The 22,679-nt window shown below is 35.8% G+C and overlaps 1 protein-coding gene across 1 annotated transcript in view; it reads left to right on the top strand.

Annotated features, from left to right (window-relative positions):
* Window positions 1-22,679, top strand: part of LOC128636240 (mucin-5AC) — a 161,481-nt gene that overhangs the window by 72,997 nt on the left and 65,805 nt on the right. Inside the window, exons 8-10 of the mRNA XM_053689278.1 lie at window positions 13,907-13,976; window positions 18,491-18,628; window positions 20,761-20,925. Of these exons, the coding sequence (XP_053545253.1) occupies window positions 13,907-13,976; window positions 18,491-18,628; window positions 20,761-20,925 (373 nt within the window). The remainder of the gene's footprint in view (window positions 1-13,906; window positions 13,977-18,490; window positions 18,629-20,760; window positions 20,926-22,679) is intronic.

Raw genomic sequence — 22,679 nt, forward strand, 5'->3', positions numbered from 1 at the left:
GTAATGTTCATTCCATGTTTCTAAGACAAATGTCAATTAAAATGAGACATACCATACTGTGACAAGCCCTGGCTTGAGGATCCAGCAGCCACATCCATATCTGTAATATATTAAATGAGGATTGCATATCATTAATACTAATCATGCCATGTTTAAAATATTTACATTAATAACAAATCAATAGAAAAATATTAATCCTTTGGTAGTCCCATGAGTTAATAGTTTCCGCAATTAAATGAATGATAAATATATCCTGGACTCTTATTTTCAATCAGTTGTGTTGTTTACTGTATCTTTAAGAATATATGCTTGTTATTACATAATCATCAATTGATGGCCATATGTTATAATTTATTAGTATTATTCGTTTTTTATTAGATATAATATTTAAAATAAGAATACTGTATTCTTCACTAATCTAAGATTTTCCATTTAATTTTTAACAACATGTATAAAGCAATGCCACTTTCCGCAAACCCATGTTAACGTGGATGAGAAATGCCATTTTCGCGATCATTGCGCAATGATTCCAAGCGGAATTACGCATCCGTCATTTGACCAACATGTATAAAGCAATGCCACTTTCCGCAAACCCATGTTAACGTGGATGCGAAATTAGATTTCCGCTCTGTGACGCATATTCTGTAGAGCGCAATAAACATCATTCCAATTTCATGTATCACTAATGTAAAATCAGATATCTAAACATCATATGTAGTGTATGTTGTGAGATCTGTATAGGTTTAGTATCTGACTAAATACACATTTTGGATTTTTAACATTATAAATATTATATGAAGTTGGATAATTACCTGGTTCAGATTCTCTATCGGGTCCTCCCAGGCCACCGGACGGAGAAGCATCTGCCCTGTCCCCCGCGTCAGGACTTTCAGATCCCGCAGCTGGGAGGGAAGAAGAGGAGGCCGAGGATGGCGAGGATCTAAATCTTTTGGGGACCCGGAGATTGAGGAGCTCGCATAAAGTCACCTCATAAGGGAGTAGGTACAGTTTCCGCGGGGCCTTTCTTTGGCCCCCTCTTTTACGGGCTTGTACCCAGTCCCTTATGAGGTTGACTTTTTTCGATAAACGCAACCTCATATCTCCGAATCTCCTCATGATCTGATCCTGGGTCCTCTGGACGTCACACACCAATCTAACCGCATTGGTGATAGACTCCCAGAGGGCCTTCTTAACAGGCGCATCTGTCGAGCTCCTCTTGTTCCCAAACAGCTGGGGATAAAAGTCCTTGACGGCGTGGACCAGTGCAGCGCTCTCCTCCTTGGTGAACCTGGGAACTGACATGCCTGCTCGGTTGGCTACTAAATATATTATAATAATATTAATATATAAGACTGCCTGCAGGCATTAGAGAACTGACAAAGATGGCAACGTGTAATGGACTTTTATATGGTGAAGTAAACATGAGATGCACCATGGGACAATTTATCTGTACATCTGATTGGATAAAAGTTTGAAATATTGTTATAATGTCTGTGAGACCATCCTGACTCAAGTTGTGTTTGTGTGATGAACTCTGATTGGCCGTTCCTTAATGTTTCATATCTTAGTAACTTCCTTACACATACCGCTTGGTGGTGCTGTAACTTCATTTTTCATGTAGACTTATTTGTAACTCATGGGCCTGTCATGCGGATATGTGTGACGCAGATTTAATATCCGTGATCCGTGAAATATTAATGATTAAATACTCTTTAAAATCTCATCCTGTCACATTATTAATGTTGTAGACATTTCTCGGTTTAATAACGGTCTGTTTCTTTAATACAAATACACATTTAATATTGTATGTCTTTATTGTTCTTTAAATAAATTGATTGTGAAGTATTGACATTGCTCTATTAAATGTATTTATAATGCACATTGATTGTGTGCTATTGCGTGACATTACACTAATGTTTAAATATGCTAATCTGGTGTTTGAAGATGCGTTTCCCACGCAATATTTATTAATGTTAAAATTCCGGGAAGAATGTCAGTAACTTTGATAATCTGTTTATAAATGTTAAACTACAGCTTTGTTATTCGCAAATAAACCTCGAGCTTGTATTTCTCTGAAGTGCTCATATATGTTATTGTGCAATGGCGTCTTTAGTTTTAAAGAGACATTACAAACAATTGTATCAAATGATCTGTAGAGATAGAAGATTGTTTAGACTTTAAAATGTAAATCATTTTCTCTTAGTATTTATATATCCTCAACATAAGAAATTTAAATGCACATGGTTGAGCCAATCACATAAGGCATCTCTGTGCATCCACCAATCTTCATCTACTGAGCCTATCTCGATATGCTTTTCAAGCAAAGTATGTCAAGATAGGAAGAGAAGTAAATACACTATTTCAAGCTCTTAAAGGGACACTGTCCAAACAAATTTACCATTGGTGATTGAGCATTAAATGTTAATCAACTTTATTATTTAATACGATTATCAAATGTTAAGTTATCTTGTTATGTTTCTTTGAAAATCAATAATGATATTTTATATTACGGACAATTGTTTAATAAAAACCTGGGTTGTCCTTGACGATTGTTGCATCAATTATTCCAAACAATCAAGTTCTGTCCAGAGTACTGAAGCAAATAAATTAGCTATTTACTGCCTTATTTCTAAAGTAATGATAGCAACATCACAATGAGCATTCATAATATGAGACAAGTTTTAAAGTTGATTAAAATAGAATACTCATTCAGAATGTATAAATCATTGTTTTTTTAAATGGCTACCTTTAAGTATATTTTGAGTTCATGTCCCTTTAAATAAACATTTCACAATAATGCTTAATATATCATAAACCTAGGCACCTTCCTTTTGCTAAATGAGTCTAACATATGAGTAAAGCAAATTTAGATTAACTTCTAGATTGTTTTACACACTGACTGAAATATATTTATTAAATGAGGTATTTTTTAGCCTTCAGCGTAGAGGGACATTAAGCTATATGTTATGTATGCATTTTGTATCATAATCTTATATTTGACCAACTTAATATGTTTTGTTATTCAATCATTATATTGTAATTATATATATTCGTGGATTAAATACATCTCTACATAGGCTATTTTGATGCTGATTGTTGTTTGCATATAGATGCCTTATATCATTCACTAAGATATGTGCATTTATTTTTATTTTAACAAGTATATTTAAAGACTGAATGTAATTCTATAGTACATTCTAAATATGTTTAAATTCTTGTATGATATTTGTAACAATGTATACAAAATATACATTTTGAATGACCCCTTTAAGGACCCAAACATATTGTATTTTTATTTAACATTGACAAAATAAACTAAAGGGGAAATTACATTCTATATAGATATTTGATGTCTAACCCAAGAGGTAAGATTGTAATAAATACATAATATTACTAAGTATAGTTAAATGACTCCACTAGAAAATTACATAGATTAACCTGGCATCCAATAACTAATTATTAAAAATTATAAAGTTAAATGACCTACCATTTATAAATGTAATAATTGTAAAATATTTTCTAATAATGTTTTGAGATACCTAAGGAAGATACATGATCTTATACAATTCTTTTTACATTCAACAACACTGTCACTTTCATGTAATTGAACCACTTCACCTTATTAAATGTTAAAACAATCATAATATTAATACATATCCTAAATATTTTTAATATATACTTTTTCAATATAAAAGCATTGAAGAATATGACTCCCCAATTAATGTTAAAATATATCTTTTAATATTCTCTGAAGAATTTTATTTTCTACTATTAATGCATTATTTTCTCTTATGCATGTGCTTGTCAAATAGCCAACTACCAGTCATGGGAGTCCAAGTTTTATTTATTTACAGATTATATTGATATATATTAGAATCTGCTAAAAAAAAAATATATATTTAATAGAAAATAAATAAATATTCCATGAAGTCATCAGATGCCAATCTGAAATGACAAATAATAAAAATGGAACAAAGTTAATACACACGTTGTAAAATATTCATAAAATACATTTAAAATCATATGGTGTCTATGCTCTAACTTTGATCAACATTTTTTAAAGATAATCATTACATTCATTTTAAATTAATGAAATACATACACCATTATATTGTTGATTAAAAATAATATTTAAATTTCAAAAATTAAATTTATACATAATAATGTATATCACATGTAAACAATATATGTATGCTGAACATAAATGTAATATTTCATGTCCATTCAAATACCTCTATATCAACTATAATATGTATTCCTTTTTCTGATTGTGATCCCTAAATATCTAATTAAGAACTAAATATGACTAATGTATGTAAGCTACTAATATTCTACAGTCTTCACTAGCATGCATTGGTACACCAACCTGGACAATGCATGGTCTTTGAATGTCAATTCAGGGGTAAACAGTTGATCTTCAATAGGTGTCTTATTCATCAGTTCATTAAATAGAGGACTGGGAAATACCATCTAAAAAAGTAAAATCATCTAAGTGTCTGATTGTGATCCCTAAATATCTAATTAAGAACTAAATATGACTAATGTATGTAAGCTACTAATATTCTACAGTCTTCACTAGCATGCATTGGTACACCAACCTGGACAATGCATGGTCTTTGAATGTCAATTCAGGGGTAAACAGTTGATCTTCAATAGGTGTCTTATTCATCAGTTCATTAAATAGAGGACTGGGAAATACCATCTAAAAAAGTAAAATCATCTAAGTGTCTGATTGTGATCCCTAAATATCTAATTAAGAACTAAATATGACTAATGTATGTAAGCTACTAATATTCTACAGTCTTCACTAGCATGCATTGGTACACCAACCTGGACAATGCATGGTCTTTGAATGTCAATTCAGGGGTAAACAGTTGATCTTCAATAGGTGTCTTATTCATCAGTTCATTAAATAGAGGACTGGGAAATACCATCTACAAAATAGAAAATCATCTAAGTGTCTCCAATAGGATGTCTCCACAGCCTTATTCTATCAAATAGTTTGCACTTACCATGTGAACATGTCTTTGTATGGTTTTCAAGGTCAGCAGAATTTAAATATGCCAGACATGATCCCATTGGTATACTTCAATTTCAATCTTGGCTTTTTCCCCACTGTCAGTCTTGGAAATCTTCACTGTCAGGCTTCAAATTGTTCCCTTTCAGTCTTTATATTAAGTCATCTCCCTAATGTAAGAAATTATATATAAAGATTTCATACAAGTGTGTGAATCAGTTCTGTACCCCTCTCCCACCCCCCATTTCATAATAAATATCTATCACTAGCTTACTAAGCCTGTGTATGAACCTGTGTTATTTTCTATCAAGTGTGAAGATGAGTCATATTGAGCAGAACAAACCTCTGTGTGACATTGAACCATAGTCATTCTAGAGTATCCCTTTCTGATTATGTACATAAGTAATGTGTAAACAAAGTTATATTTTTAAAAATTTATGCCATATTATGTATTTGTGTACAAATCATGCCAGCAACAGTCCATACATTTCTACTTACCATCTGATGTCCTCTATAAAAACCAGGTGGCAAAGACTCGCTATAGGACCCAATGCCCAGAGCATCACCTATATTATGAGAAATAAATATTATTATAACATTTTATCAATACTAACATGTTTGCACAATTCTCTACTTGTCATTTCCCTAGAGTTCACATCTATTGAAAATACTCCAGTGTAACTTCTATTATTTACCGTCTAAAGTGGCGGTTGATGACGTCTGCTCTGACATCAAGTCCCTCGTCCTGGAATTCCCCCTCTAGAACAGGATCATCCTCCTCATCTCTGAGGAGGTCTCTGTCCACCGGGACGGCCTGCAGCATCCCAGCCCGCTGTGCAATATTATGCAGGACGCTACAGGCTACAACGATCTTAGCCACCTTCTTTGGGTTGTACTGGAGTGCTCCTCCAGAACGGTCCAGGCACCTGAATCTCATCTTCAGGAGCCCGAACATCCTTTCAACCACCGCCCTGGTTCTCTTATGAGCCCTATTGTAGCGCTCCTCAGACACATCAGTTGGGCTACGCAAGGGGGTAATGAGCCAAGGCCGGCTCATGTACCCAGAATCACCTATAAATTTAGAACAGAACATAATTCAAACAGAATACTTAAACTAGTATATTGTTGTATAAATATATTTTTTAAAAACCATAATCCATATTAAAAGTTGTCAGAAACATAAAAAAAAAAAAAAAAATTATATCTAAATCTGTATCTAGCCATTTCATCGAAGACATGCTACATATGCGTATTTCTCCTAAACCAAACCTTGTGTAAAATGCTAACTACATGTTTACATTGCATTCTCTATATGAACACTTAAGGTAAGACATGCTACATATCTGCATTTCAATAAAACTAGACATTAGCAGAAATAGACAATGACAGGGTTAAATTGAATGAGATAATATCTTGCCATTTCATCTAAGACATGCTACATATGCGTATTTCTCCTAAACCAAACCTTGTGTAAAATGCTAACTACATGTTTACATTGCATTCTCTATATGAACACTTAAGGTAAGACATGCTACATATCTGCATTTCAATAAAAATAGACATTAGCAGAAAAATAAAATGACAGGGTTAAATTGCATGAGATAATATATTGCCATTTCATCTAAGACATGCTACATATGCGTATTTCTCCTAAACCAAACCTTGTGTAAAATGCTAACTACATGTTTACATTGCATTCTCTATATGAACACTTAAGGTAAGACATGCTACATATCTGCTTTTCAATAAAAATAGACATTAGCAGAAAAAGACAATGACAGGGTTAAATTGCATGAGATAATATATTGCCATTTCATCTAAGACATGCTACATATGCGTATTTCTCCTAAACCAAACCTTGTGTAAAATGCTAACTACATGTTTACATTGCATTCTCTATATGAACACTTAAGGTAAGACATGCTACATATCTGCTTTTCAATAAAAATAGACATTAGCAGAAAAATACAATGACAGGGTTAAATTGCATGAGATAATATATTGCCATTTCATCTAAGACATGCTACATATGCGTATTTCTCCTAAAACAAACCTTGTGTAAAATGCTAACTACATGTTTACATTGCATTCTCTATCTGAACACTTAATGTAAGACATGCTACATATCTGCATTTCAATAAAAATAGACATTAGCGTCGGTAAATAACAAATGGTTAAATTTAATCCTATAGCTGAACATGACGCTAACAGTTAAAAAATACAGGGGCAATTGTCAAAATAATTAACCATGTTGTGCACAAATACTCACCAACGAGATAACCAGGGGGCATTTGTCTTTCCTCAAACTGTCTCCACAGGGACGACAGAGAGAGGATGCGGGCATCATGACAAGCACCTCCAAAATTCGCATACACATGCATAATCCTCATCCGTGCGTCACAAACATACTGCACGTTGAGGCTATGAAAATGTTTGCGATTTCTGAAGGGCAAGTCATCAATTGGAGCACGCAGCGCAATGTGGGTACAATCAATGGCTCCCAAGACATTGGGCAATTGAGCAATATCAAAGAATTCCCGCTTCAGGCGCCTCCAATCACCATCATTCTGTGGGAATCCTATGTATTGCTTACTGATACGTACCATGGCGTTCAGAAAGTTATCAAACACCCCAGAGAATGTACCTTGAGCCAGGCCATGCATGTACAGTTCTCCGGATTGAAAACTCCCGGAGGCCAGGACGTATAGACAGCTTAGCATCTTACTCATGGGGGGAACAGCAGTCCTTATTTGTATACGTGGCTCCAAATGAGGTTTAAGAAGCTCGTAAAGGCCAATGAGCTGTTCGCGATCGAGCCGATACTTATCAAAAACCTCAAAGTCACTCATGTTTTCCAAGGTGGGTCTCACCCTGTAGACACGAGGACCTCGAACCAGACGACCCCTTCGTCTCGGTCTGAGCCGCCGAGGCTGCCTGATTCGACCAACAGCTAGTTCGCCAATAGCACCACCAGCAGCGTCTACCATGTCATCGTCATCCATCTTTCAAAACAGCGTAACAAGGTAAGCACTTGATCTGATGTGGATCACAAGTGATGCATTGGCCATGTTGTTTGGGGGATTTATAGTACAATTAGTCCAATGGTAGTGAGTTTGTAATGATTGCTGATTGTATTCACCTGTTTGTATGTGAGCGGCGCGAATGCTTTCACAGTGGGCGTTTATTTGTTGTTTGCTGAAATGTTAGTTTCAAACAATGATTCTCAATGTGAAAGTGTCAAATATCACACATACAGTGCATGTTTGTAATGTTTGTTCATATGCGTAATCAATATTTCCTAAACGCGATGTTATAGTAACAAGCACACGTCCAGGCTAACATGAATGAAAGTGCATAGTTGTGTATAATGTGCATCGAATGTGATCGATCAATGTTGCTGCAATATTGTTTGTAAATGATAAAGGAACATCTGCCATCTGTAGGATTGTATATATAAGTTATTGCCGAGCTGTCAATATTGTATGCGTCCCTTTAAAATCGCAATAATAATTCAGAACTTCCCGTCTGCCATCTGTAGTATTATATATATAAGTGATTGCCGAGCTGTCAATATTGTACGCGTCCCTTTAAAATCGCAATAATAATTCCGAACTTCCCGTCTGCCATCTGTAGTATTGTATATATAAGTGATTGCCGAGCTGTAATATATTGTACGCGTCCCTTTCAAATCGCAATAATAATTCCGAAATTCCCGTCTGCCATCTGTAGTATTGTATATATAAGTGATTGCCGAGCTGTCAATATTGTATGCGTCCCTTTCAAATGGCACTAATACTGAATAACTTCCGGCTGTCATCTGTAGTATTGTATATATAAGTGATTGCCGAGATGTCAATATTGTATGCGTCCCTTTCAAATGGCACTAATACTGAATAACTTCCGGCTGTCATCTGTAGTATTGTATATATAAGTGATTGCCGAGATGTGAATATTGTACGCGTCCCTTTCAAATCGCACTAATACTGAATAACTTCCGGCTGTCATCTGTAGTATTGTATATATAAGTGATTGCCGAGATGTGAATATTGTACGCGTCCCTTTAAAATCGCAATAATAATTCCGAACTTCCCGTCTGTCATCTGTAGTATTATATATATAAGTGATTTTCGATCTGACGATATTGTATGCGTCCCATAAAAATTGCACGAATACTGAATAACTTCCGGCTGCCATCTGTAGTATTATATATATAATTGATGTGCGATCTGACAATATTTCTGAATTGTCCCATTGAAATCTCCATAATAATGCTGTTCAAAAGTGTGTTTTACGTATATGTTGTATTGTAGTATTGAGTGTTAAAGTTCCTAAAGGGGCGGTACAGTGGTGAATCTGTGATGTGTATGGTTGAATCTTGTAATGACGTCATGATATTATTAACCTGCCTATGTAGTTGTGAAATCCTCATTGTGTTGTTGTATTGTGCTACATTGTTATTGTGTGCTGAATAAAATCTAAATGTGTGCTTTGTGGTTGCGTGATGGGTGATGCGTGTTATGTACATGTACGTATATATTGTGATTGTGTCCCACATATGCTGACTTCTATATAGCGGTCTGGCATTGTTGTTCCTTCCCATAAAGTGACATCTGTAATCTGGTGTAATGATGTTCTTGTTGTAGGTAATTCCTAATGGTTTCTGGTGATGGAATCATGATGTTAAAAGTACAGTAAAATCCATATGTTGTGTTTTGTGATTCCTCGAGAGAATGTAATGTGTTTTTCCCCCATCATTTGAATGCACATGTATGAGTGAATGTTAAAAGTAATGTATGTGCATCCATGAGTGATCATGTGTTAAGCCTATGTAGATATGCAGTTGCTGCAAGCATATGAGTTGAATAACAGAAATGCAATAATAAAGGTAAATGAGAGATGTTTCCCATTGTGTAGTGTTTGTGAATCCAGAAATGTGTATTGAATTTTATTTTAATTGTAAATGTAATTTTATTGAAATAATAATGTGTTACTAGTGATGGGGATTTGTAGTTGATGTAATCTAAAAGTGTTAAAAATATTTATGGTGTGGTGAATATTTAATATTAAAAAACATAAATCCACCATAGGGAAATAGTCATTTCTTGATCTATTTATCATAGCTGGGTCTAACGCATAAAAGCATGTATTTTCTAGCGCTGGTATTTGGAGTTTTTCCGTCTACGCTATTTGCGTGCGTTAGGGAAATGAGGGTTTCGCGTGCACGAGCACGTCTTCCCAATAGAAGTCAATGGAGGCTCCAAAGATTTCTATATTTTTTTTTCTAAGACTGGTTTTCCTCGTAAAGTGAGTGACGTCATGAGCTTGTGTGAAAAAGTAACTAAATCGTGTTCTTTTTGTAATAAATAAATATTTTGTGTATGTAATGTGGTGTATATTGTTTGTATGCATCGATGAGTGTATGTTTGTGATAATGTTATTCGTTAGATGTAGGTATATGAGGGTCTTTTCCCGTATGTCCATGTAAGTCAATGGGAAAATGGATTTGTGTGGATTTTTTTCAAACACCCGAGATCTCGCAACTTTAATCCTTTGTATTTTAAAGAAAAAATAACAATTCCGAAAAATAAAGATAGTGTTGTGTTTGTATGAGTGTAAGTGTACTTTGTGTAATATTTGTTTTGTGATTCGTGGATGTTTTTTTGTGCGGTATATGTTTACTACTGGGTCTGAGGTGGCGGTAGAAAGTTGAGCGTTAGGTGTATTTTGAGTCGCGGTAAATAAACTCTAAATACCGGAGTGCGTAAAAAACCCGCGTTAGGAGCCTCTAACGCTGGTTTTGACGGCTACCGCCGAACTCTAAATCTAGGCCTTAGATAGCTAGAATATAATTATTATTTATATTGTAGCTATATTAGGGTTTATTTTAAAGGTAAGTATTTAGTTTTAAATAGGATTCATTTTGTTAATAAGAGTTAATTTATTTAGATTTATTTAATTAATATTTAAGTTAGGGGGGCGTTAGGGTTAGGGTTAGACTTAGGTTTAGGGGTTAATAATTTTATTACAGTGGCGGCGGTGTAGTGGGGGGCAGGATAGGGGTTAATAAATTTATTATAGGTGGCGACGGTGTAGGGGGGGCAGATTAGGGGTTAATAAATTTATTATAGGTGGCGACGGTGTAGGGGGGGCAGGATAGGGGTTAATACATTTAATATAGGTTGCGGCGGGTTCAGGGAGCGGCGGTTTAGGGGTAAATACATTTATTATAGTTGCGGTGGGCTCCGGGAGCGGTGGTTTAGGGGTTAATATGTATAGAGTAGCTTGCGGTGGGCTCCGGGAGCGGCGGTTTAGGGGGTAATAACTTTATTTAGTTGCGGCGGTGTAGGGGGGGTCAGATTAGCGGTGTTTAGACTCGGGGTACATGTTAGGGTGTTAGGTGTAGACAGCTCCCATAGGAATCAATGGGATGTCTGTCAGCAGCGAACTTGTACTTTCGCTATGGTCAGACTCCCATTGATTCCTATGGGATCCGCCGCCTCCAGGCTGGCGCTTTGAAAACCAGGTACGCTGGGCCGTAAAAGTGCCGAGCGTACCTGCTAGTTTTTTGATAACTAGCAAAAGTAGTGAGATTGTGCCGCACTTGTGTGCGGAACATCTGGAGTGACGTAAGAATCGATCTGTGTCGGACTGAGTCCTGCGGATCGAAGTTAAGTCACAAAATTCTACTTTTGCCGGTCTCGAGCCTTTGATAACTAAGGCGAATCAGCCTGGCCACAAATACGCTGCGGAATTCCAGCGTATTTGAGGTTGACAGCTTGATAACTAGGCCCCATGGTGTCTAAATGTGACCCTAACATACCCATTTAAGCAAACAAGTGGTTATACGTGCAGGTAGTTATCAGGTGTACTGTCTATCATAGTAAACCATATGGATATGGAAGAAAATCATGGGGGAGGGGTAGCACCTATCTCACACTTCCACACACACACAACACATTAGTGGTATCATGTCTGTCCAGCAGCCGGATTATTGCCATAACAAGTTCAAATACCCCCCGGCACTTTCATAAGTTGCTCATTTAAAAGACTTATGTCCCACCCACCATTCTAATGAAGTTTCTTGTCTTATAGGTGTCAAGTTATCATCCTAGTATAATGATCACCTGGCAGCAATTGTTAGCCACCTTTTGTTTTTGGGAATTGTTGAATTAAGAGGTCATAGATCCTGAGCTTTTACATTTTTTCCCAAGTATCCTAATAATAAATGAAAGAACTGAATGGGTGTTGATATGATATTTTGAGAAATTCTAAGTAAAATTATTTTTGGTGCATTCATTTTATGTTTGGCGTTATATAAATATATTTGCATGCCTATTGCTGCTGAGTCGATCACTGTTGAATGTTGAACATACAAACACATTGGTTTACCATCTGCATTGAGTTTTTCTTCTACAGACTACCAAGTTGCTGAACTTTAATTAAAATGGGGAAGTTACACACCACCTGACAATTTTTTTTTTGCACTTGTAAAGCAGCATATAGATTAATTTAAACATAGTGAATAACAGAAGCTGCAATCACTTCACACAGGTTTAATAGGTTAATGTTTTTTGCCTCAAAACAAAGGGGTAGGATCATTCAAACATTGCCAAAATGAGCTTTCAACATTTTAGTTAATTTAAAATGTATCTTATATTTTTATGACAATGCAATTTATACTTCCTATTCATTATCTGCATAAACTACAAGATGGTGACAAAAAATAATAAATTGAATAGTCTGTTTGCAATCTATCTTGAGTAATTTAGGTAAAGCCTCATTGATGCCTTTTTGGATTTGAATTGATGCATAATATGGAACCATAAAGTGTGCGTTTAAAATAATTAGCAAAAAATGAGACCCATATTCATTTATATCATGTAAGCTATACTGTAGATAATGGCAAAAAGTAAGTTTTCTTGCATTTTTATGATGTCTTTTTATCAATTTTGGGCACTTCTAAAAACTACAGTTATTTCTAAAAGATAAACAGCTTTAGCACCAGGTGTTGTTAAATAGCTTAGCATAAAGGGTTTAAATAGAGGCACCACAATCATCTCTTCCACGTCCTGATGATCAAAAACATGCTGTAATGGAGAAAAATCACACAACGTGTTGGGGATTTGTTTTAGATCTATTGTAATATAGGAGGAGTCTCTTCTTCACATACAGAAACCTGAATAGTGAGATACACATCTCTCAAGGTAACATTTATGTTTCTAAAATAATTTGAGGGACCTCGTCTTAATGTAGAGACTAATTAGATCATCTCACCAGAACCTGAGGATGATTATACATTTCATGTGTGGGGTCAAGAAAAAATAGGGTTTTTCAATCCAAAGTCTGCATTCCATCACAAAGTGAATAATAATCCATAGCTTTTTGAAAAACGTCCTCTTCCCGTGCGGGTCCACAGGCAATTCACAAAGGGCAGAGTATTGCAAGGAGCAGAGGACATTTTTCAAAAAGTTAGGGATTGTTATTCTCTCTGTGATGGAATGCAGACTTTGGATGTGAATGGAATGTGCACTTAACTGTGCGCATGCGCTATCAAAGTGTTTAATAAGAGCCCATCAAAATTTGCTACCCAGCAAGAGCCGTCAAAATTTGCTACTAAGCAATCGTTATGAGCATGCACAAATGTCACTCAATAAAATGTTGAAGTACACAAGTATCTCCATAGAAAAAGCTACCTCTAGCACTGTGCATGGGCACAAATACGCACTAGTATTCCACACAAAGTTGTGACATAAGTGCGAGCATGTGCAGCGCTCCCAAGCAGTGTAGATAAAGATTTGTCTACCTGTATTTTTTATTTACTTGGTACTATTTATTCATTTACTGTTATTTAGCAATGCTTTGATACAATGCTCTTTTTCTTTTTTCTAGATAATTGAGTTGAACCCTTCAGGGGATGTATACGTAAATTTTATATACACTCAGCTGCCAATATCTGCAGGTACAAAACATATGTAAAGTGTTAAAACTTGTTGTGTTTGACCGTTCTCCAACAGCTGTCTTTAAGAGGACTATTCCCTATGTGAGCAAAACCAGTTATTCCATGATATGCTCCAGTACATACTGCTTCAATTAAAAAAAAAAAGTGTTACATTGCTTAAAACGTTATGGCCTCCTGATTAACATAAATTAAGTGCTAAATGTATTCATTAGCATATAGGGGTATATCTGAAATACACACAAATTCTAAAGCACACATTAATCAAAGTATGAATCACAGTGTTTCTCAACTCCAGTACTCAGGTACCCAAACAGGCCAGATATTCATGGTATTTTAAAGGGACAGTCTACACCTTAGTCATCCTAAAGTCTTATCTTAGAGTAACCTGCCAATACCCTCCTGCACCCTTTCTATATCATGCAGCATGAATGGTAAAACGTTATTTGAAAATTAATATTGTTTTCCCCACTTTGAAATGGCTGCCAAGCTCTGCCCATTGATGACATCATGATCTGGGCTGCATCTAGGCACTCTGCTAAATTACATTGACAGTCTGTTGAATCCAACTAGTGAGCCTTTTGTGATTGTACGCCAAAGGCAGTCCAGATTGTGATGTTGCCTTGGGCAGGACTTGGCAGCCATTTTAAAGTGGCCAGAAAAAATATTCATTTTTACATAACTTTTTTACCCATCCTGTTGCATAATATAGAAGAGGTGCAAGAGGCAATTTGCAGCTTAATCTAAGCTAAGATGACTAAAATACAGACTGTCCCTTTAACTAGATAATCTGTAACTTCTGCAGTTTAGTCTCTTACTGCTTGAATGTATATGCATGGCCCTATTTGCTCTGTCCAGGTTATCTCTAACTGCGTTATCTTTACTTACTGTCTGTATATGTGCATAGGACCCTGCCGGTTTTCCTGAAATTAGCCTACTGGAAATCTCTACAGTTTAACATATTGTTGTATTAACCTGTGTATGACCTGGATTATTTTAAATGACTGTGCTTATTTCATGCTGCTACAAGTTTAGCTTCTTACTGGCTGCCTGAATACTATTGAATTGCCTTGGTTTTACTTAGCAAACTGTCACATAGATTACAAGTTTTGCGTTAGAAGCTGTGCGGTGCTAACGAGCAGTTTATGCTCACCGCTCACTTACAGACAGCGCTGGTATTACGGGTTTTTAGAAACCTGGCGTTAACCGCAAAAAAGTGAGCGAAGAGCAAAATTTTGCTCCACATCTCACCTCAATACCAGCGCTGCTTACGTTAGCGGTGAGCTGCTAAAACGTGCTCATGCACAATTTCCGCATAGGGATCAATGGGGGAGAGCCGGCTGAAAAAAAACCTAACACCTGCAAAAAAGCAGTGTTTAGCTCCTACCGCAGCCCCATTGATTCCTGTGGGGAAATAAAAGTTATGTCTACACCTAACACCCTAACATGAACCCGAGTCTAAACACCCCTAATCTTACACTTATTAACCCCTAATCTGCTGCCCCCGACATCGCTGACACCTGCATTATATTATTAACCCCTAATCTGCCGCTCCGGACACCGCCGCCACCTACATTATAGTTATGAACCCCTAATCTGCTGCCCCCAACATCGCCGAACCCTACATTATATTTATTAACCCCAATGTCGCCGCAACCTAACTACATTTATTAACCCCTAATCTGCTGCCCACAACCTCGCCACCACTATAATAAAGTTATTAACCCCTAAACCTAAGTCTAACCCTAACCCCCCTAACTTAAATATAATTACAATAAATCTAAATAAAATTACTACAATTCACTAAATTATTCCTATTTAAAACTAAATACTTACCTATAAAATAAACCCTAAGCTAGCTACGATATAACTAATAGTTACATTGTAGCTATCTTAGGGTTTATTTTTATTTTACAGGCAACTTTGTATTTATTTTAACTAGGTACAATAGTTATTAAATAGATATTAACTATTTAATAACTACCTAGTTAAAATAAAGACAAATTTACCTGTAAAATAAAACCTAACCTAAGTTACACTAACACCTAACACTACACTATAATTAAATAAATTATCTAAATTAAATACAATTAATTACAATTAAATAAAATTATCTAAAGTACGGAAAAAACCCCCACTAAATTACAGAAAATAATAAAATAATTACAAGATTTTTAAACTAATTACACCTACTCTAATCCCCCTAATAAAATAAAAAAAGCCCCCCAAAATAAAAAGCCCTACCCTACACTAAATTACAAATAGCCCTTAAAAGGGCCTTTTGCAAGGCATTGCCCCAAAGTAATCAGCTCTTTTACCTGTAAAAAAAAAAGTACAAATACCCCCCCAACATTAAAACCCACCATCCACACAACCAACCCTACTCTAAAACCCACCCAATCCCCCCTTAAAAAAACCTAACACTAACCCCTTGAAGATCACCCTACCGTGAGACGTCTTCACCCAACCGGGCAGAAGTGGTCCTCCAGACAGGCAGAAGTCTTCATCCAACCAGGCAGAAGTGGTCCTACAGACGGGCAGAAGTCTTCATCCAGACGGCATCTTCTATATTCATCCATCCGGCGCGGAGCGGGTCCACCTTCAAGACATCCAACTCGGAGCATCCTCTTCATCCGGAGTCTTCTTCAACAATGACGGTTCCTTTAAGTGACGTCATACAATATAGCTTCCCTTCAATTCCAATTCGCTAATAGAATTCTATCAGCCAATTGGAATTAAGGTAGGAAAAATCCTATTGGCTGATGCAATCAGCCAATAGGATTGAAGTTCAATCCTATTGGCTGATCAAATCAGCCAATAGGATTGAGCTTGCATTCTATTGGTGGTTCCAATCTGTAATTTAGTGGGGGGGGTTCGTTCTTTAGAAAAAAAAATTATATTGAAATTAATTGTATTTAGTTTAGGTAATTAATTTAATTGTAGTGTAGTGTTAGGTGTAATTGTAACTTAGGTTAGGTTTTATTTTACAGGTAAATTTGTCTTTATTTTAACTAGGTAGTTATTAAATAGTTAATAACTATTTAATAACTATTGTACCTAGTTAAAATAAATACAAAGTTGCCTGTAAAATAAAAATAAACCCTAAGATAGCTACAATGTAACTACTAGTTATATTGTAGCTATCTTAGGGTTTATTTTACATGTAAGTATTTCGTTTTAAATAGGAATAATTTAGTGAATTGTAGTAATTTTATTTAGATTTATTTAAATTATATTTAAGTTAGGGGGCGTTAGAGTTAGGGTTAGACTTAGGTTTAGGGGTTAATAACTTTATTATAGTGGCGGCGATGTTGGGGGCGGCAGATTAGGAGTTAATAAATGTTGGTAGGTGGCAGCAATGTTAGGGCCGACAGATTAGGGGTTAATAATATTTAAATAGTGTTTGCGATGCGGGAGTGCAGCGGTTTAGGGGTTAATATTTTTATTATAGTTATGGCGATGTCCGGTTCGGCAGATTAGGGGTTAAAAAATTTATTTTAGTGTTTGCGATGTGAGAGGGCCTTGGTTTAGGGGTTAATAGGTAGTTTATGGGTGTTAGTGTACTTTATAGCACTTTAGTTAAGAGTTTTATGCTACGGCATTGTAGTGTAAAACTCTTAACTACTGAATTTAAAATGCGGTACCAGGCTTGACATGAGAGGGTCTACCTCTCACTTTTGGTCAGACTCGTAATACCGTCGCTATGCAAGTCCCATTGAAAAAAAGAGGATACGCAATTGACGTAAGTGGATTTGCGGTATTTCCGAGTCTGGCCAAAAAAGTGAGCGGTACACTTGTACCTGCAAGACTTGTAATACCAGCGGGCGTTAAAAAGCAGCGTTGGGACCGGCCAACGCTTATTTTTAACCCTAACGCACAACTCGTAATCTAGCCGTGTGTTCCTAAAACTTTTTAACACTTTGCTCCATTCTTGCAGTACCTATTGTGCTAGACATCTTATATAATCTGTTTATCATGTGTTGCAGTACCTCTTTCTTCAGTTACCCTGTTTGCTATTCACTGAAGTGAGCTCATGTGATCTGATTGCTGCTTCTTGTGCATCATTCTTTTTTGTCTGCTAATATCTTGTTTCCAGTTGATGTTTATACCAATGCTTGATTCATCCACTGATTGTTTATTTTGTGTCATTGTCTAACCTCTATTACTACTATAACCAGTCGGTCCTGTACCAACGTACTGTACATATGTTGGTAAAATGGGAGAATTCCAGGTTTGATAAATTTAAACCTATATCATGAATGACTGGTCATGAGAACATTTTTTAAAGGGCAAAGGTGTAATAGATAGTTTATCTTATTAGGTATGTATGAATTTATTAAATATGTCTCTATATAACAATAAAAAACAAAAACAAACAAAAATGTTTGCACCTACTGTTATTGTTTTTATTTTTAAAATATTAATAAATCTGTGTATTATTAATGTAGAAAAATATAAGATGCACATATGATGAACAAATAATATGAATTTATTAATCATCTTTTTTGTTTTTACAGCTAGTTTTACTATCTTCAGACCATCTCCTTTATATATTGTTCTGAACACAAACTTTGGACTCCAGATTATAAGTCAGATCATACCCATAATGCAGTTGTATGTGGTTCTGGAACCATCTTATACGTCCCAGACATGTGGTATGACTTTTATATTTCATTCTTGCTATTCCGTCTACTGCAGTTCAATGTTGTCAGTGATATAAAAGTCATCAAGGTACAACAGGTTAAATGATAATCATTTTTTGGGGGAAATTTAGCTCATGTGAAGAATTCTAGACTTCAAATTTGCACAAAATGGGATTTAATCTACTTAAAATGAAAATGGAGCGAAGGAAGTAAAACAAATATAAGGAAGAAGTCTTGCAAGTACATTATTCCAGATTATTGATATAGAGATAATTGACTGCCATTTATAACGCCACCAAAATTGCTGGCCTCCTATTTAATTCCTTGCAAAAATTTAGCTTGCCAGAATATAAAATGTATATATAATTTCAAAGAATAGGTGGTTATTAGATTAAATGCAAAAAAGTCTATTCTGTAAAATAAAATACTCTCAGTTGTAGTTGTAGCACCATTAATTCATTACTATAATACTCCTAATTCTCAAACACGCCATAAATTTGCAGGAGACCAGAAAATAATGAGAAACAGGTATTTAAATTAGAAAAGCAGAAATAAATGCTAGAAAATGGTGATCCCTACCTTTTTCACCCTCTTACTTTGTAGGGGCCGATTTATTAAATGGCAGGCGGACAGAATTCACTGTAGCGAATCATGTCCGGCTGACATTGTTAAATGCCGACAGCATATGCAGCTTAAGGACAGCATCCTGCTGCCTGTATTTATCATTGCCCTTGTGGCCGCTTTTCAGCTTCTTCTTTAGTGCAACCAATCACTTAAGAGCAGGGGCTGTCAATCACCCCAGCTCGCTCATGTGAGTCTGCACTGCAGGAGCTCCAAAGCGGCATCTGCTTGATAAATGGAACATAGGTTGTACATTTTTTTAAATTTATTTTTATTGAAAGGTTTTAAAATAAATACAAATTAAAGGGACATGACACCCACATTTTTTCTTTTATGATTTAGAAAGAGAATGCAATTTTAAACATCTTTCTAATTTACTTATATTATCTAATTTGTTTTATTCTCTTGATATTCTTTGCTGAAAAGCATATCTAGATATGCTCAGTAGCTGCTGATTGGTTGCTGCACATAGAGGCCTCGTGTGATTGGCTCACCATGTGCATTGCTTTTTCTTCAACTAAGGATATCAAAAAAATTAAGCAAAATAAATAATTGAAGTAAATTGTAATGTTGTTTAAATTTATATTCTCTATCTGAATCATGAAAGAAAGATTTTGGGTTTAGTGGCCCTTTAAAGCATATCAAAGAGTACAGAAATGGTGAGTCAGAAATACAGCAAACAAGAAGGTGCTGCACAGATCACAGCTCATTTACAACCCCAATTCCAAAAATTTCGGGATAGTATGGAAAATGCAAAAAAAAAAAAAAATTAAAATTCAATTCACTCTGTACTATATTGAAAACACATTATTAACAAATTATTTTATGTTTTACTTTGTGAATTTAATGTATTTTTGAAAATATACACTCATTTCAAATCTGATGACTGCAACACATTCCAAAAAAGTTGGGACAGGGGCAATTTAGGAGGAATAGGGATAGGGATGTGACAAGTTGAAATAAGAAGGTGATGTAAAACAGGAGAGGTATTTGTGTAATCATAGTATAAAAGGAACATCCAAAAAAGGCCTAGTCCTTCAAGAACAAGGTTGGGTCAAGGCTCGTCAATCTTCCAACACATTCCCCAACGATAAATCGGTTGGATTTTGTGCGTTTCACCTTCTACATCACACAATATAATTAAAAGATTAAAAGAATCCAGTCAAATCTTGGTACATAAAGGGCAAGACCGAAAACCACTTCTGAATGCACGAGTGTGAGAGTGCGGGTGATAGCATGGCCTGTCAGCAATCCTGACCTGTCTCCGATTGAGAAGGTGTGCTGTCATGTAGTGCCCCAGGCATATGCACACTACCTACCTAGTTATCTCTTCAACAACATATAACATGAAAACAAAGCAAATTTGATAATAAAAGTTAATTGGAAACTTTTAAAAATGGTAAGGTCTATCATGAAAAAAAAGGGTTTTGTGACCCTTTAATTTAACACTTTAAGGTAAATATTTTATAGTATGAATCTATATCTACTCTATATCCAAGCTAACTAAACTATAACTTCCCCAGGACTCTGTGGAAACTACAACAACAGGCAATCAGATGAATTCAAAATCATCAGTGGGATTGTAGAGGGTACTGCAGTCTCTTTTATTAATACCTGGAAAACAGAAGCAAATTGTCCAAGTGCTAACATTGTCTTTGATCATCCATGTTCAATAAGTGTGGAAAGTGGTAAGTGCTAATTGGTCTATTCAGAATTACAGTAGGCTCTTTGGGTATCTCAGGTTTCTTAGGCCTAGATTTAGAGTTGGGCGGTAGCCGTGAAAACCAGCGTTAGAGGCTCCTAACGCTGGTTTTTACCGCCCTCTGGTATTTGGAGCCAGTCATTAAAGGGTCTAACGCTCACTTTCCAGCCGCGACTTTTCCATACCGCAGATCCCCTTACGTCATTTGCGTATCCTATCTTTTCAATGGGATCTTTCTAACGCCGGTATTTAGAGTCGTGGCTGAAGTGAGCGTTAGAAATCTAACGACAAAACTCCAGCCGCAGAAAAAAGTCAGTAGTTAAGAGCTTTCTGGGCTAACGTTTATAAAGCTCTTAACTACTGTGCTCTAAAGTACACTAACACCCATAAACTACCTATGTACCCCTAAACCGAGGTCCCCCCACATCGCCGCCACTCGATTAATTTTTTTTAACCCCTAATCTGCAGACCGCCACCTACGTTATACTTATGTACCCCTAATCTGCTGCCCCTAACACCGTCGACCCCTATATTATATTTATTAACCCCTAATCTGCCCCCCACAACGTCGCCGCCACCTACCTACAATTATTAACCCCTAATCTGCCGACCGGAGCTCACCGCTAGTATAATAAATGTATTAACCCCTAATCCGCCTCACTCCCGCCTCAATAACCCTATAATAAATAGTATTAACCCCTAATCTGCCCTCCCTAACATCGCCGACAGCTAACTTCAAGTATTAACCCCTAATCTGCCGATCGGAGCTCACCGCTACTCTAATAAATTGTTTAACCCCTTAAGCTAATTCTAACCCTAACACTAACACCCCCCTAAGTTAAATATAATTTTTATCTAACGAAATAAATTGTCTTATTAAATAAATTATTCCTATTTAAATCTAAATACTTACCTGTAAAATAAATCCTAATATAGCTACAATATAAATTATAATTATATCTTAGCTATTTTAGGATTAATATTTATTTTACAGGCAACTTTGTAATTATTTTAACCTGGTACAATAGCTATTAAATAGTTAAGAACTATTTAATAGCTACCTAGTTAAAATAATTACAAAATTACCTGTAAAATAAATCCTAACCTAAGTTACAATTAAACCTAACACTACACTAGCAATAAATTAATTAAATAAAATACCTACAATTATCTACAATTAAACCTAACACTACACTATCAATAAATTAATTAAATACAATATCTACAAATAAATACAATGAAATAAACTAACTAAAGTACAAAAAATAAAAAATAACTAAGTTACAAAAAATAAAAAAATATTTACAAACATTAGAAAAATATTACAACAATTTTAAACTAATTACACCTACTCTAAGCCCCCTAATAAAATAACAAAGCCCCCCAAAATAAAAAAATGCCCTACCCTATTCTAAATTACAAAAGTTCAAAGCTCTTTTACCTTACCAGCCCTGAACAGGGCCCTTTGCGGGGCATGCCCCAAAGAATTCAGCTCTTTTGCCTGTAAAAAAACCACATACAATACCCCCCCAACATTACAACCCACCACCCACATACCCCTAATCTAACCCAAACCCCCCTTAAATAAACACTAAGCCCCTGAAGATCTTCCTACCTTATCTTCACCTCGCCGGGTATCACACCGATCCGCCCTGGCTCCGGAATCTTCATTTAAGCCCAAGCGGGGGCTGGCGATCCATAATCTGGCGGCTGAAGAGGTCCAGAAGAGGCTCCAAAGTC

The sequence above is a fragment of the Bombina bombina genome, chromosome 7, assembly GCF_027579735.1.
Source record: "Bombina bombina isolate aBomBom1 chromosome 7, aBomBom1.pri, whole genome shotgun sequence".
Lineage (NCBI taxonomy): Eukaryota > Metazoa > Chordata > Amphibia > Anura > Bombinatoridae > Bombina > Bombina bombina.